This window comes from Hippopotamus amphibius, chromosome 8 (genome assembly GCF_030028045.1).
Source record: "Hippopotamus amphibius kiboko isolate mHipAmp2 chromosome 8, mHipAmp2.hap2, whole genome shotgun sequence".
Lineage (NCBI taxonomy): Eukaryota > Metazoa > Chordata > Mammalia > Artiodactyla > Hippopotamidae > Hippopotamus > Hippopotamus amphibius.
The window spans coordinates 119,383,754-119,402,256 of NC_080193.1; the positions used below are offsets into that span (position 1 = coordinate 119,383,754).

Here is an 18,503-nt window from a genome sequence, read left to right on the forward strand (position 1 = left end):
AAGTATCACTATAATTTCTTGAGTACCAAGAGCTTATGGTGTTACTTATATCACATCAAGTTGGTGATCTACTTGGTTTTGCTATAGGGACTACTCTACCTGTAAAGACACACCTTTTAGCTCTCAAAAGCTAATAGAAGACCAAGAACGTCCATCAAAAGCCCCAGCTAGCAGGAGATATACAAAAGGTTTTAGTTAAGACTTGGATATCCATGTTTTCTTTCACTGACATGGAATTGCTTAGAATTTTCTTGGTGTGTATGTTCTATAACTCCTGTAACTATTCCCTACCATGAGAATTTAGGTTGTGTCTAATCTATTTTATTATAAAAAGTATCTTTGTGCACAATTTTTTTATTTAAGACTTTTTTCCTTAGGGAATATTTCCAGGAGCTGAATATGTGACTGTGTGTTCATATTTAGAAGGCATGGATATTTTGAATGCTCTTTATACATATATCCAAATTAATCTTCAAAGGGGTTACAGCACTGTATGAAAGTGCCCTTTTTACTACAAAAGCAGTTTAGTTTTAACTTATTTTTTCTTGTTTTCCAAAGTATGCAGTCTTGCTGCTCTAAATTTTAGAGACCTCTTTTTTTTTCCCACATTGTAAATTCACGAAGAAAATACAATTTGGATTTGTGTATGTTATAGAGAGAAAAAGGCACTTGATTTCACAAACTATACAAAATTATAAAGACTACTATTTCTCAATTTTATTACAGCTTTTTTTCTTACAATGGATCTTAGGCTTAACTTAAAATTTAATAAGCAAAAATTAAATAAAGAGTATATTCATCAAGCTTATCAATATAATAAGTTAAATATCCCAAAGCTATAGCCAATACTGCCAGCAAAAATGCCCTTCTATGGGCCTTCCCTGGTGGCACAGCAGTTAAAAATCTGCCTGCCTATGCAGGGGACACGGGTTTGATCCCTGGGACGGGAAAATCCCACATGCCGTGGAGCAACTAAGCCTGTGGGCCACAACTACTGAGCCTGTGCTCTAGAGCCCACGAGCCACACCTACTGAGCCCACACCCTGCAACTACTGAAGCCTGCACACCTAGAGCCAGTGCTCTGAAACAAGAGAAGCCACTGCAGTAAGAAACCCACGCACAACAACAAAGAGTAGCCCCCGTTCACTGCATCTAGAGAAAGCCTGTGTGCAGCAATGAAGACCCAACACAGCTAAAAAATAATAAATAAATAATTTTTTAAAAATACCCTTCTATAATTCTTTGGAAATAAAAAAAGGAGAAACTATTCTTAGACTCAATTAATGAAAATGATTTTGTAATTTTTCTTGTCAATTAGTGCAAATATCTAGCAAATGTTTAATACTAGCTGGAAAAGGTTTTAAAAATAATGATTCTGAAAATTATCTGATTTTTTAAAATTGTTTTTGTTTATACCTACATACCAGAAAACTTTTTACATAATCAAATTCCCATAATCACAGTTGCCTGAGATCAAACTATATGAGACAAGCACTGGGTGAGTATTGTTGTAGACAGCACAGGTAGCACAAGGCCTGGTGGGTTCATGCCTACCAGTCTTCAAAGAATTGTGAATCACCTAGAAGAAAAAAATGTGATTGTTCAATAGGTGTTTTATGTTTCTCTCTTTCAACCCAGTGACTCAGCACAATGAATGCACTGAATGCATTCTTCATTTGCTTCTTGAAGAAATCAAGATTTAGGAAGACTGACTCACACAGTGGTATATCACATGCTATTAGCTTAGCTTCAGTTTGATAGAGTGATATGTACTTAACTGATATTAATAAGTTTGACCACTTGGTTTGGCTATTGCTAGGCATGTAACTTTAATATTTATTCTTATAGTCCTCTCTTTTAAAAATGTTTCTAAAGATTATCATCAAGTACCATGAAAATAAAAATTAACTCCCATTAAGAATTCTATTAAAAAAAAAAGAATTCTATTTATAAATCCAGTTCTTTTCTGAAGGAACAATAAATAGTTGTCTTTTTAAAATAATTCAAAATGATCTCTTTCGAGTTTCTAATTATTTATCATTTATATTATTTATAGTCTAATTACATATTATTTACGCATAAATAAAAGAATTCTAGTTTCCATTACAGATATTAAAACCCTTTAAAGTCAAGGTTGGGAAAATGTTGTGTCAAAGCTTGGTAATGAGTACATGGGGGGTCATTATACTCTTTATTATTTTTATGTTTGAAATAATTTGTAATAAAAAGTTAAAATTTAAAAAAAATCTTTACACTAAAGGTAGGAACACCTATGGAAATAAAAGAGATGTAAAAGAAACAGGAACCTTTCACATAAATTAAACTAATCTGTCTCCCATGGAGGGAAGAAAAATATCCCTTAATCCTAGTTTTTGATTATCTTTTTCACATGATCTCATTCCACAAAGAATTTGAGCCAGCTCACCCAACTCTGATAATTGTGGTCAAATCCATTGTTTTGTGTCAAACAGTTATTTAACGTTAAACGATGGTGGTGGTATTTACTATATACTTAGTTTTTGCCTATCTGAAAAAGCAATACCAGTATGAAACTTATGGCATATTGTACATTGTAAAGGGGGAATTTGCCACCAGGCCTTGAGGTCAAGAGAGGGAACATTTCACTAACAAGAGTAAATTGTTAACCTTCAAAGACATATAAATATCTAGGTATTTGAAAACCTAACCAATACTGGATTTTCTTAGAATTTATTGCTTTTTCCATTTTTTGTGATTCTTTCATATATCCTATGTCCCTTTCTTTTTCATGTTGTTTTACTTCTTATTAATCTAGTATGAATAAAGTGTACCAGCAACAGATTTCCAAATGTGCTGCATACACAAAGCAGCTTTGACAGCGGAAAAGCTGGCTGGGTCTGCTTTAGCAGCAGACTTCTGAGGCTAAATTTACAATTTTTCTTCAGTCATTCTAAAGCAGACTAACTATGGCTTATGTAATGTGCAGAAGCCACAGAATCTCTTTAAAGTACTGAATGTTCATTAAGGAGGCAGCCAACCCTGTATCACATAGAGCAATAAGAGAAAGCGCTATGTAGGCAAATGATAACTTGCATGAAATTCAAAAACTTAGTGCTAAATAGCAGTTTCCTTTGCACTAAACTGTTTAGTCAAGGTATTCAACCGAAAATAAAACAAAACAACTTGAGTTTCATGCTTTCGATTCTCCTTCCTACCTTCTGTTGGAGGTGCCAAAGGTCTGGCAGCCAGGCAGAGGCAGATAAAGAGGGAACTTGAGTAACCTAACTACAGTGGGATATTTAGTCCTGATAAAATGTGGATTATAAAGTCTACCCTATCACTTCTGTGGAAAGATGACCATGGAGTCAGCTGTAATGCATTGAACTGATCAGGCAAGAGACACTTTTTATATCTCTGGATGATGATTGTAAAAATTGTTTCTCAATATTTATGTCAGATTAAACCTGGACATTTAACACATGATTACTTTGGGTATACAACAATTGCCCCTACTGTACCGTTTTGGATGGACTCATTGCAATCCAGAGTGGTTCTGAATCTTGGGTCCATGAGGCTTTATATAGGCTTTAATGAGACCATGAACTCTTTAAAATTGCACTAAAATTTCGTATATTTTTATGGATAGCATGCCTAGTTTTATTAAATTTATATAGGGTTCATGATCCAAAGCTAATTAGGAACCTTAGAACCAAGAATTAATTTGGCCTATAAAAACCAACAAGTAAGGAAAAAATGATTGCAGCTTTGTTTTTGTTTCTGCTTCATCTCCTTGGAGGAAATGAATAAAGATGAGTTGTTTGCGTCATTCCTTTCTTCTGATTCAAATTAAGAGCTTTAAGTCTATCACATCCTCTCTTAAAACAAGAGAGTGAGCTAGACTAACTTTATTATTTCTAGAATCGATTAACTACCAACATTTCCTTCTGGTGCTTGGAAGTACTGTAGTTTGTAATCTACCGGTTGCATTTTTAGTTAATATATTAGATAACATAAATATTTTCTATTTAAATCAACTTACAAATATCAAACTATTCTATAATTAAAATCTGACACAAGAAAGTATTTATACACATATATGTATATGCTAAAGTTTAACATACTCCTTCCTCATATAGTAAATGTAGAATCTAGGATATGAAATAAGTAAAAAATTTGATACTAGCTGGGAAACATGGCTTTTCCCTCTTCCCAAACTGAAAGATAATTGTTGATCCCTTCATTTCAAATATAGCACAAAGACCATTGGGAATGACAGAAATACACAAAGTAACTGTGAAAAATTTGAAAAAATTCTGATTCTAAAGGTCTGTTGGGAAAAGAGTAATTAGTTGAAGTAATTAGAAATAATGGTTGAAATGGTAAAAATGTAACATGCAAATAATCTGGGTAGGACAGTGAATGTTCATAGTTTTAAAGCAGAGAAACCGTAGCAGCTTAGTTTGTATGATGGTGGTTAAGTAACACTGGATTTGCATGTAAGTGGGAATAAAAAGTTGAATTTAAGCATCAGTGAACATTTGACTTATTGTGAGCATTTAGACTTCAGTGATATTTTAATGGGGGAAAATCATCTTATAATGAGTTTATAATATTTTAGCATAATGTATATTTTATAATAAGAAAATATTTAATGTCCCTAACATTTGCACATAATCAACACTTAGAAGCTTAATGACTATGCTGTGTGTCTAACATGAAATAGAGAAAATATCATTTTCAGAAATTATTACTTTGAAATAGGAATTTGTCGAGCAAAGCAGTGTTAATACAATTAGGTAGGTTTTTAAAGTTTTTTGGTTGAGTGCTAAAACACAGAGTTAGCTATATTATTCCCTAACCACTACCCTCAACTCCTCCTCCACTTTCTCTCTCCATGGCACTCAGCTAAAAAAAGAAAAATCTACAACCCTCCCTCTCTTTTGTGCCATGTACCAATGTAGAAAATCACACAACTGGGCAGGCTGGGGCAATAATAAAAGTTACCATAATAGTAGTAACAGGAAACATTTATATACTCTCAATCACACAAGGTACAGTCCTGAAAATTATCCCATACATTCCTCAAATGGTCTAGGTACGTGCAATAATTCCCATTTAAGGTTGAAAAATGGAGGTTTAGAGTGCTTTGGTCACATGTCCAAGGTCCACTGTAAGTGGCAAAATCAGGATTCCAACCCTGTCAGTCGACCCCAGAACCTAGGCTTTTTTCTGCCGTCCGTCTACATACCTGACATCAAACTCAAATGAACATTCAACATTTCTCATACATGACCTTCCGTTGGTCTCTTTCTAATTTATCGAGAAAATACAAGATAAGAGAAGACTTTCCTATCTTCCCAAACCAATTCTCGTGACCTACATCAGGGTACACATCAAGTGGTTAACAGCCTGAGCTCCTCCCCTTACCAGCTGTGACTTTAGGTACGACTTCCCCATCTGTTTAATACGAATGATAAAGGGTTCCTATTTCAGAGTTTGTTATGAAAATGAAACACATTAATACATGTAAGACACTTGGAACAGAGCATGACACATTGTGAGTACTCAAGAAATGTTAGCTTGTATCATTATCTTATCTTTTCCTGAAACCCCCAGTCAAAATGAGTTTGGCCGTTTATCATCTGCTTCCCCTTCATCCCTTTCCTTCCTCCTCTGTCACGGCTTCTGTACCTTTTATTATCCTTTCTCTCTGTACTGAGTTATACATCTCTCCTCTCTACAGAATAATCTGACAGATACCACTGAAGATAAACAAAGAACCCTCCCTTGACCCCTCTAGCTATTGCCCTAGTCTCTGTTTCCCTTCACACTCCTGTTCAGTCTCATTTGCTGACTCCACTTACTGTATTTGATTCCTAAGTCAGAGTTCCTCACAGCTTTGGACTAGGCCCTAGTCTCCTTTTTAAAATACTCTCTCCAAAAATGATCTCATCTATTGCCCTGATTCCAAATACCACCCATATTCTGATGATCCTAAATTTGCATCTCTAGTCTAGACCTCTTCTTGGAGGTCCAGTTCAGTACGTTCAATATCCTTCCCAATTTTTGAAAAACTGTTCATCTTTCGGGTAGACTAAATGTAAAAATATAAATGGATTTGATATTCAGCTGTAGGTTGGGTATCATCATAGGCTTAGCCTATATTCTATCTCAAGTTTTACTCTACCATTGTTTTTGCCAATTTTACATGTAGCATTCTAATATTTTAAAAATACTAAAGATCAAACCCCAAAGATCAACTAATAAGTGTATGTATACACTAATATGTCATCTGCTATTTAGGTATAAGACTAAGCACAATAAATTTCTAAAACAAAAACAAAAACAAAAACTCACAAGTCCTTTATACTGCGAAAAGAACCAAGATGAATTAAAACCAATTATAAACTGAAATTGTTCATTACATTAGAGTTTTTCCACAGAAAAAAACTGAAGTTCTTAGAGTGAGGAAAGAGAAATCTATCTTTAGTGTGCAGAGCAGAAGCAAATAAACATGTGTGAAGTACATTATCAAGATCTGGCAAGCTTTAAGAGGAATTTAATTGGCTGTGAATGGTCAAGATCAAGGCTGTAATTAATTTTTCATTGTTTTCTTTTTGAACTTTTCGGATCAGTTCTATTTCTGGCATGTCTTCTGCTGACTACTGGAGATATCTTATGTTTCATTTAGACCTGTCTTGGTTACTCCTTTTGCAATACCAAGTTGCAATCTCTGGCTAAGTCTTAACTCCTTATTCATTTACTACAGATACTGGGATACTGTTGCTCTGTCTTTTCCTTATTCACTTTCTTAATCATTTTTAGTTCAGTAAATTTTCATACCCTGTGGTCTTTGGATATGTAGAAGAACAGAACTTGAAGTATTAATTTAGCATATAACTTACTTTCTATTCCTTTTATGACCACAGTTAAACTACAGTGAAATCTTCTATAGTCTTTTTCTATAGTTCTTCACCCAAAGTTGGTTCCTCTGTCTACGGTATACTCCAACGACATGCAGTCTTTAAAACAATTTAAAAAGTAAAAAATTCCTTGCAAAATTCCATTAGTTAGTTTCTTGTTTACATGTGCCTGATCTTTTCCCACAGCCTGACCCATTTTTTGCTTTCTACACTCAATTTTGTCAGAAGGTAGCAGTTTCACAAAAGGAAGGGATGGAGTACAGACAAAACCAATATATGTCTACTATGCTATTTCTAGGCTATTTCTCAGAGAAATTTTGTCATACATTTCTAATCATACAGAGCACCCGGTTTGAAGTCTGATGTGAAGAAAAATGTTGTATTTGTCTTTAAGGATTAGTGGAACATTAATTTTGAAAGGAGATATCCTAATTAAAGGGCTTTACCCTAAGAGCCCAGGAAGAAGCTCTTCATCAATTTTTCTCTCCTTTTGCCTTAAATAGGGAAGCAACAGAAGGCTGGGCGATTAAAAAAGGCAGACTGAAATATACTTCATGATTAGCAAAAAGTGTTACAGAAGTAATTCCGATACTAGTTTCTGGAGGAGGCAAAGCTAAAGAAAACCACCTAAAAACCTGGTGTACGAGTCTGGGGAAAATATGGCAGAGTCTAGCTGTTAATTGAAGAAAATTTAATGAAGGGACTATTTATGAAAGTTTGGGCAGGGTTAAGGAACTCTAATAGAAACTATAGAATCATATTCACTGGATGGACGACAAATTTATGCCATCCAGCTTGTTGTCAGTTACATCACAGTGGTTAAGAATAGCATGAACTTTGGAGGCAGACTGATAAAGAATCCGGTACCAGCTTTATCACTTTCTATGAGTGTGATCTTCAGTAATGAAAACAAACAAACAAACAAAAACTATCTGTATTTCAGTTTCCTCACCTGTAAAATGAGGATGATAATATCTCAAAGGATTGTTGAGAGAGGTATTGAATAGACAAGAAAATGTAACTCAAATAGTAGCACCTGACACAGCGCAGAAACGCTTAATAAATATTAAATTTAATTATTAGTCCTTATTTTATTCCTAGTAGTGATACTGTAATGTTGACCTCAAAAACTGTTATCATTTAGGATCAGGTATGACTGTGAGTAACTTAAAAAAAAAATCCCAGATAAAAGAAGCTTAAATAAATCTTTCTCTTTCACACAAAATCCAGATGTAGAAAGGGCAGGTTTAGTATGGTAGTTCTGCCCTAAGAAGCCCACTTATACATTCTATTTCTATGTTCTGCAGTCCTTAGTGAGTGGCCATTGTCTTCATGGCCTAATATAGTGGTCATTGCATCCTTGCTTCGTGTGGCAGAATGAAGTAAGAGGGGAGCACTGGCAAAAAGAGAGCACTGCAGTCTCTTAAGGAAGGTTCTTGAAAGCTTATATCCTAGTGGCCAGAATGTTAGTCATATGGCCATACAGGCTGCAAGGGAGACTGGGAGATGTAGTATTTATTCTAAGGAAGAAAGAGACATAGATTGAAGGATAATTGGTAATCCCTGTCATAGTCAGCAACTATTTCAAATTTTCTTTATTGTCCTTAAGTTCCCAAAATTTACCTTCAGTTCTCCCATTTTTTTCCTATATTTCTTCTTCTCCAATGAATTTTTTTTCTCCTGCTTTAGCAATCATAGGCCTACATATTTTCTGTTCTACCTCCAACTTTATTTTCCATTGTTTCTTTCATGTATGTAATGAACATTCCTATTATTTTCCTGCACTTTTTTACTATTTTGCATTTATGAAAGTTGAACCTTCTGCTTAGAATGTCATTTTCTATAAGTTTTTAAGTCCAAGACTTGTTTCTAATTCAAAGCCTAAATGTAAGTTTTAGAATAACTCTCAGGAACTTCAGGAACTTCAGGTTGGAACTCTTCTCTCTAGGCTTCTCTTTTAGCCCTGTATCTCAGGCTGACATATTAGACTTCCTTATGTATATTTCTATTCTCACTCAGAATGTGAGCTCAAGGAGATTAAAATCTATATCTTATACAGCTTCATATCTCCTCTTAGAACAACAGTACTTTGCACATTTTAAGTATTTATTGTTCAAACACTTAAATTTGATTATTATATAGAATAGAAAAATATTCTTTAAACCCATCCAGGATTGTTACTATGAATGACTGAATGTTTTATAATACATATATAAAAAGCTGTATGTCATAGCCATACTTCTGTTTCTGAAATTTTATGAGTAGAATTTATAATTGAATCATTGTAAATTATATTCGACAACCACAAAATATAATTCTATTATGAATTCTTCCATGAAGCCAACTTTACTCCTCCTCCAATTTATATATTTTCCAGTTGGGATTTTTAAATGTTTACTTTCCTTAGAGTGGGTACCATTATACTTCTTTCAACAAAAAAATAATTTTTCAAACATAGATATATAACTTTTAGTCAGATTTATTGACATATACCTTACATATAGTAAAATTCACATTTTTAAATGTATACTGGTCTATATTAGCTAACTTTCTGTGATTACTACAAATATGAAGCTATTATCTACTTTCTAAATCTCTCTGAAGGCTTGCATTCTGAGACAAACATTGGACATCTCTTAACTGAAGAGAAACTATTTGAAAATCTTTAGTACCAAAGGAACTGTGAAGAGCATGCTTAATATGAGGGAAATAAAATCTTCAATCATGTTTTTTAAAACTTACTTTCCTAGTCTTTTTTTTTTTTTAACTTTCCCAATCACTCTCAAAATCTTATGCTTTTCCGGAAAACTATAGCAGGAAAAAAATCTACAAGAGGGGCAATTCTTGTATCAACTTTATAGGCTGATTCACATGGTATGAAAACTGAGAGGAAATATAAAATGACACATACTAATTACACTTGCCATAAAATCATACATGCATGGCAAAATATATGATTACTACCTTAGCACTGACAGTATAGTTTACACTACACATACAGGCAAACTTCAAAAGGGTTGGCTCTTAATAACAAAACGCTTTGTGATGCAAAATGTAGAGCAATGCAAGAATTGTGAATACTTCATCTAGACCTATTATCTTCTACTCGAATAGACAGGTTCCATTCAATCTAGGGCCAATATGTCTAAAAGTTAATTTTAATAAAAATTCAATAATGAGACTAGAATCCACAGAGTTCTCCCTGTATTGGCTACTGTCTGAGTTATAAACAGCTACAAGTGTTCAAGTTCACATGGAAACATGATAGCTGCTTTCCTTGAGTGATAGTTGTGTTCAAATTTTAACATGGCACCATTTTCTTGTTCTCTCTATACAGCACTTTTGAAAAACTAGAAAATGATACAACCCTTCTTTGGTGTGACTCTGTAATTCCACCTCTGGTTAAATTTGTCTGTGGTCCCTGAAAAGAGCACATCTTTAGTCCCCAACCCCCTCCCTGCATCCTCTCCTTCCCAGGTCTGTCCTCTCAGGTTCCAGACCCTTACCTCCTCTAAATTAATATTTAAACTATTAGGTTGTAATGTAACCAGATAAATTAAATCCCCCCGCCCCCCACGTGCTAATGACTAATCATAGCTCAACAGGTGACCTCTCTGAGGTGTTTGTATTAAAAACCTTCATTGAAGTTAAATTCTGTGTACAGGATTCCAAGCACAATGGCGGACGTAGGACTCTTTTTAAAACTCCTTAAATCAAATTCAGTCTGTCTACTGCCTTTCTCTGGTTGGAATATTAAAACGAAGATTTCTGTAGGAAATGTACGTATACTACCTTAAAAAATGTTTCAAAAGATATTCGTCAAAATTTCCTTTCCCTGAAGTGTTTTGATCAATCCAATGATATTTACTCCTACAATGTCATTTATCGAAGGTGGCAGAATATTTTGTCATTTACTTAAAATTAATTAATATAAAAGATTAATACATCAAAGGAAATTAAGGGAAAATAAAACCCATCAAAACTCCTCTGCTGGAATTCCTCAACCCAGTCAATGACGTAAGTCCTTGATTTTGCTCACTTTTGGAACCATATCTAACATATTTGACCAGAGGGAGTAGCTTTGGGGTGTGACGGGGAAGAAATTGATCAGGGAAAAGAAAATGAGATGGAAAAGTAGAATGCTGCCAAGAAGGGGTGGAATTTGGGGTGGAGGACAGAAAAAAAAAATGGGAGCGTTCCTTCATTCATGGAACAAACATTTATTTCTGCCTCCCACGTGCCGGGGCCTCTTCTATTGGCGTCTTCTCCGGAAGGGTGATCCTCGCCGACCAAGTCCAACTTCTGATTATCGCAGAAACTTGAGTGCCCTCACTTCCGACCTCCTCTCTCACGAACTGCCTTGAGGCGGGGGAGGCAGGATGGGATCCGGAGGGAAAGGGGGGCGAGGCCCGCCTCGCTGAGCACAACATCTGCTGTGTTCAGCCGGGAACGTCTGTCAAGCAGTGGGAGGGAGAAGCGCATGGAGCCACCAGCTCACTCTCGGGCGAAACTCGCCAGAAAAACACCCGCCCTGCCCCCGTCCCCCTCCTCCCCGCGGGCTGCTGCTGGTTTCTTTAGGAAGGTGGTGCGAAAAGGCAACTTTTGGGAACTTGAAGGAGAGGGGTCTGCGGCGAACAGAGAAACGTGACCTCATCAGGTCCCGGCTTAGACTCCCCTGCCTGGATCAGGGGCAGTGGGCGGGCCAGGCCGAGTCGGGTCGGGTGTGTGGGGCGGGGGCCGGGGCCGCGTCCGGAGCCGCGGCTGAGGCGAGGCCCGGCGGGGCGGGCTAGAGCCCCCAGACGCAGTTCCCCGTCCGGCCTCGCGGGGGCGCCGGCGCGGCCGATCAGGTGACCGAACGCTCGTTCGGGGCTGCGGGAGGCGGCCTCGTTCTCAGCCGCCGGAGACGCCGCCGCCGCCGCCACACCTAGTGGAGGAGCCCGGGAAGGCGGCTCCGTGGGGGCTGGGGCAGAGAGCGCCGGGGGTGGGGACGGAAGGGCGGCAGGCGGAAGGCAGGAGGCTGCTGGGGCGCGGGCTGCTGAGGGGAAAGGGGCCCCGAGGCGTCCGCGGCGGCTTGCTCTGTCACCGGCGCGGGTTAGGGGCGCGAGGGCCATGGGCGCGCTCCCCTGAGGTCGCGGGTGGGAGGGGAGGAGGCCCGACAGAGGTAGCTGCGGAGGCCGCGGGCCGGTGACTGGGCGCGAGGGGGCCGGCGGCGGCGGCGGCGGCGGGGGCACTACCACCACCACCATGTCGCGCTCCGTGCTGCAGCCCAGTCAGCAGAAGCTGGCGGAGAAGCTCACCATCCTCAACGACCGGGGCGTCGGCATGCTCACCCGCCTCTACAACATCAAGAAGGTGCGCACGGGCCGGCGAGGCCGCGGCGGGGGCGGCGGGCGGGCAGAGGAGGGACGGAGGGCAGGGGAGGCCGGGGCGGCGGGCGGCGCCCGGGGCAGAAATCAGCGTCTCGCGGCCGCAGGCCCGGCCGGCATCGCCGGGATGCACCGCGGCCTAATGCGGAGTCTCGGCGCCCCTCCCGCTGGCTCGCGGGCCGGCCAGGGGCAGAGAGGAGCCATTTCCCGGCTCCCAGCGGCGAGATCCGGTCGGCCCGGCGCGGGGTGAGGGGCGCCGCCGCCGCCCCCTTCTCGGCGCCGCGGTACGGGGCCTACGGGAAAGAGAGGAGGGTGGGTGGGCGAGATTCTGGGAGAGGGATAGAAGAACTTGGGTGATCCATAACTGAGGTCGAATGGTAGGAATCTGGCGAAGATGGTAGCAGTCCCCCCCCCCCCCACCGTTTTTTGGTGTTTAAGTGTGGGAATGTGGGAAGGGAATGGCTAATCAGGATGAACCCCGCATCCCCTCCACTTTGCCGTTTTATTTTAGATTGCCAAATAAAAGACTTTTGAGAGCGTGTTGACGATTTGGAATTATTTTATTTTGAAGGTGGAGAGGAGGGGGAAGTGAGGGTGGAACCAATTTTCTCCTGAAATATTTCTGGGTTGTGAGTCATTAGAACAGGAATAACAACCTTCTCTCTTTTCCCTCTTTACTCCTCCTCATCTTAGTTTTTCCAACCATGCCTGATAATACCAGAACATCATTTCTTACAGTTCGGTGTCTATACAAAGTGAAAATTGAGAATTTGTTGCTATTATTGCTGATTTTATAGCATATTCTGATAATTTGAGTAGCTCTGGCTAATAGGCCCATTGAAAGTCTTTACGTGGCTTCAACAGATTAAGGAAAGAGAGGCTGATTTAGAGTTAAGGAAAACAGATGTAAAGATAGAACACATTAATTTATCTCAGGAAAGAAAGACCAAAATACCTTTCCTTTTAAGACAAAGTAACTTTTAAATAATTTGATAAAGAGAAAATTAAGATTTTTCGATACAGTCTAGATCCTGACAGTTTCCAATGTGTATTTGATGTTATAGCTTCATAATTATTTTTGTTGGCTTTTTTTTACATCCTGAGTATTTCCTTTTAATTTAATCATAGCAATAGAGTTGTGGCCCTTGTAAATTAGGACTCCTGAAGGAAGAATATTTTTAAAACATTGATATCGTGGGGTTCAATATAAAACAATTCTAAAGGAGAAAACGGTCCTGGCTTAATGGTGATAAATTTTGTGTGAAGATAGCTATGTTCTAGTTGCTTACCTGGATGTGAGGATTGGTTGATTTTAAACCCAGAGCAATCTGGATAGTAACTGCAACATGCCTGTTCACTTTGTTACATTTTATGTGGCAGGAGCTCAGGGTCATTACAAAGAAGCCCTCTGCATTTACCAAAGAGCCTTGGTTATCAATTTATGTAAATTGGGAATAATTTAATTTTAGATAGTATTACCTAACAAGTTGCATTGACCTGAACTTTTTTGTGAGATTATGCTCCTTAACAAACTTGGAAATTGGTTCCTATATGACCTTTGTGCAAAAAACGAACAAGTCAAACATTACTAAAAGTTACTAGACATGTGGTATTGTGGTTAAAGGAAATGGTTATGATGGTTTCCAGAAGAGGAAGTGAGAGTAACATCAAAAGTGATTTGGGTATTTGGGCAAAATACCTTTTTTTTAAGCATTCATTGAACATTTTTATGGCATAAACACAATCAAACTTTACATATTTCATCTTCATAAATGAAATAAGATTAGACTCATTCTAAGCATTTGAACTCTTATAATTCCAGTTCACTGCGTTTTCTCAAAAGCGTATTTTTTTCACTTCCTGTTTTGAGAAACTTCAGCCTCTTGTATTATCAAACTAGTAAAATTTAAAATGAGTTGAATGTGATCATTATATCCAAGTGTCTAATATTTTGAATTATTGAAATGTTATATTTCAGCACTTAACACATTTATAATTTCTTGAGAAATATTTTTCTATCTTTCTTGATTGATTGTGAGTTCTCTCTGGGTGGGGACAGTGTTACTCATTTTTGAATTACTAGTACTTAGGATCTTACCTGGTCCATGAGGCCTTCAGTTAGGACTTGTTGAAAAGGATGAATACATTATGTATAGTGTATTTTATATATATATATATGTAACATATATAAATGTGTGTATAATCTTGCTCTAGTTTTAATAATAGTAGCTTTTGGTCTGCTCTCCTTGTGCGATTTTGCACACAAATACATCAGATGGGTTTTGAATCTTTTGGCCTTTATAGAATTGTCTATACAGGCTGGCATATCTTCTTGGCTGGCTAGGATTGAAACATTTGTTCAAAAATCTTGCCAAAAAAGTGAGTGAGATCTGTTTACCATGTGTTTATAAGTTTCCCACTGTCTACATTTTTATGACAGTGTAAACCACATAATCTTCTCAATCTTAATCTCTTATAGTCCTCAAAAAAACCTTCTACCACAAAATATGTCTGCCAGTCAGTTATCACATGTTTGTTAATGCATGTGTGCATTAGATTGTCTATCAAACCTGATTACTCTGTTTCAATTGAAAGTCTGCAATGGCAATATTTTAGTGAGCATACGGCAGTGAAAAATACTTTAGTGACCTAAGTAAAATAACTTAAGTTACTATAATCAAGAATAATAGGCTTTAATGCTTATTAGGGGAATGTAACATGGTTCCTGAAAAAAGTTTTGCTTTTTTAAATAAAACTTCATCAGTTGAAAAGTTTTTGAGATCGTATTATGTACAGGTTATGAAAATTTTAAGAAACTTGTAGTCTAAAAAGGGTTGTAAGAACACATAAAGGAAGATTTTAGGGAAAAGAGCTAAAGGTGGCAGGTAGTTTTACATTTAAATTTATTTCATAATTCCTTAATTTTTTTTAAATTAAAAACATGTCTTCCCTTTTCTGGACGTAATAATGGTACTCACTTATATAGGGATTTTTAACATTTTCAGGCTACTTTTATATCTGCTACTGTGGCATGGCAGGCAGTGTGGTGGTAGAAGCAAAGAGTATTGGGACAGAAGTTAGGAGACCTGCCTTCCAACCTCCAGTCTGTCACTGTGAGATTTGCAATATGGGTAGGTGTCTTGACTTCCTTGAGCTTCATTTCTCCTCTGTAAAATGGGGGGAAAAAACTGAAAGAAACACTAAAGTCTGTTCCAATTCTGATTATGTTATCTTTACAAGTAGAAGTTAAGGCCCATCTTAAACAGTAACTTGAGCTCAGTTTCGTTTTCCTTAAATAGGAATGGTAATGTGTGCTCTGCCTACTTCACAGAATTGTTTGTGAAGATAAAAGATAATAACAATGTGAAAATAGTTTAAAACTTCTATGAATGTAAGGTAGTTTTGTTTAGGAGTCTCAGTAGCTTTTTGGGCAACATTTGTTTTCCTGAAGTTTTACTGGTGTTTAGCAAACACTTATACCAAAATTCCAGCAGAAAACATTTTAGCTGAGCTTAGAAATAATTTTTTTCTTGTTTACTCTCTTTTTTCCCCCTATTTTTTCCTACATCATCACTAACGTGAACTTGATAACTCTGTACCAAAAAGGTATCAATTAATAGTTTCACATTTTTCACCTTGTTAAATTATTGCTTCAATTTTAAAGGACAGAAAAGGAGAAAAGACCTACCCAACTCTGGCAAACTTCTTTTTAATGGAAAATTTTTGCAAGTTTCAGTGTACTTTTACTTCTTTATTTGAGGAGTACTTTTTCCCCCCACATTCTCTTCCCCTTGATTTTGGATAAATTTATTTCATGAAGAAAGAAATTAATAGAATAGCAGTAAAAAGTGCAAGGCTTTAGCTGGTATCTGCTTATTTAATGGAGGAAAAAAACTATCTTATGGATGTATTCACAGTAAAGGGAGGGGAATCAGATTTAGTCTTCCCTTTCAGTGTTATGTTCCTCTTCATTTAGGGCCTTATTTTCTGTTCTGGTTAATCAGGAGCAGGAGCATATTCCAAAGATTGGATTCTGGAAAGCTGTAGACTAATAAGTATTGTTAGTATGTATAAGATTTTTTTTTTCCCAAGGAGATTTCATTATCAATATCCTTAAAGATGTTAAGAAGAAAACATTACCTCTTCATAAATATATATTTAAATAATGTATATATATACACATAAACAAATCTTAGTACATCTGTTTGTAGCTTTCAGGGAAGCTGCTTGTAAAAATGAGGCTTTGATAATTCTGTTTCTTGTTATGCTGGATGGTAGGCTGAGGAGATAAAGATCACTGAAAAATTACTTAGGAAAAAGAATTGTTTTTATTTTTTTAAGTGGCAGTGGTAGATTATCCATCTTGTGTTTCCCTTGTGGAATTGTTAGATAACTTAAATATTATTTTTTTTTAATGGTTATAAAAGGAATACATGTTTATTGTCCAAAACTCAAACATGACTTAAAAAATTCTCTGCCTGCCCATCTCCCACTTTTAAAAATGAGCCATATATAGGACTTCCCTGGTGGCGCAACGGGTAAGAATCCGCCTGCCAATGCAGGGGACACGGGTTCAAGCCCTGCCCCAGGAAGATCCCACATGCCACGGAGCAACTAAGCCCATGTGCTACAACTATTGAGCCTGCGCTCTAGAGCCTGTGAGCCACAACTATTGAGCCCATGTGCCACAACTACTGAAGCCCACACGCCTAGAGCCCGTGCTCTGCAACAAGAGAGGCCACCGCAATGAGAATCCCGCACACCACAATGAAGAGTAGCCCCCACTCGCTGCAACTAGAGAAAGCCTGTGTGCAGCAACGAAGACCCAACACAGCCAATAAAATAAAGAAATAAATAAATTTATTTAAAAAAAAAGCCATATATATACTTACACACTTTTCTGTACAAAGGCTGGCATATATGTATGCATATTTTATTATATTATAACTAAGTTAAGTTCTTCCAAAAATAAAACTGAAGAAACAGCATGGTACAGTTTATATATCAATGAAATTAGGGTTCTTAATCTATTGCATGTATACTTATATTTTAAGAAAATTAAAGGGATGGACATATTTAGCTAGCTACATCCAATATGTTAAAAATGAGGGGGCCCAAATAAGAATGTGTGTTGGTGATGAAAATTCTTGTCCTTACTGGCTAGGATGATTAAAAATTTAATTTGTGTTGTTTGATAATTTACTAGCAATGTTAGTGTTAAGTAAAATTCCAACAATAATTTCATATCATGTTTAGTAGATGTACATTTTATATGTTAGAACTAAATAGTTTTATCTCTTTATTGTTCAACAAAAATAATGTGCAATAAAAGTAATGCTAGCTGCTGTTTATTGAGACTCTAAAAAATATTTTTTTCTTTTATTTCTCCATAGATCTGTAATGTAGGTACCTATTCTATAGATAAAGCAACTGAATTTGGAGAGGATAATTTGCCCCATTCTTACTCTAAAAAATAAGAATTTGGATTGGCACCTTTCTTTCTTAACTTGTAAGTCTGGGCTCTTAATTTAATTATTTTTGCCATTAGATTTATAGTTTAGTGAAATTTTTGTGGTAGATATAGTTAGATTTTGAACACAATAATCTTTTTTTTTTTTTTTTTTTTTTTTTTTTTTTTTGGGCACACGGGCTTAGTTGCTCCGTGGCATGTGGGATCTTCCTGGAGCTGGGATCGAACCTATGACCTCTGCATTGGCAGGCAGATTCTTAACCGCTGCGCCACCTAGGAAGCCCCACAATAATCTTAAATATGCAGTTATATTACGGAAATAATTTTCCTCTTTAGACTACTTTTGTATGAACTTTGTATGGATTTATTATGAAAAGATCATTGAGATCATAATTATCAGTATATCAGTCATTATGAAAGACTTCTGTTTAGCTTTGTAGTATATTAAAATGAGAAATAGTTTAGAGTTAGGAAATTTAATTTTATTAACATTTTTGAGGACATATTTTGTACTTACTTTTCATATTACATGCATTTTTCCTTTATGATTATTTCTAAAATTTAGTTTATAACATATTAAAATATACAAACTGAAAGGACTAACCATACAAGTAATACTAAGAAAACTACAGGAAATTTTGCTTAAACTGGGAGAAGTATATATAGAGAGAGCAGAAAGGAAGGTGTAAACACAAAGACCCAGTGAAATAGCTTTTATCTTCCTTAATTTTAAGGACACATACAATCATATCCTCATTGAAGATA

General features: G+C 37.0%; 1 protein-coding gene across 2 annotated transcripts in view; it reads left to right on the forward strand.

The window, feature by feature from the left end:
* The first annotated feature begins 11,848 nt into the window (after positions 1 to 11,848).
* Positions 11,849 to 18,503, forward strand: part of NCKAP1 (NCK associated protein 1) — a 98,638-nt gene continuing 91,983 nt past the window's right edge. The window contains exon 1 of one of the 2 annotated variants that reach the window (XM_057744186.1): positions 11,849 to 12,254. In XM_057744186.1, coding sequence (XP_057600169.1) covers positions 12,147 to 12,254 — 108 coding nt within the window. In that variant the 5' untranslated portion in view covers positions 11,849 to 12,146. The remainder of the gene's footprint in view (positions 12,255 to 18,503) is intronic. The other variant, XM_057744187.1, reaches the window with a different exon arrangement.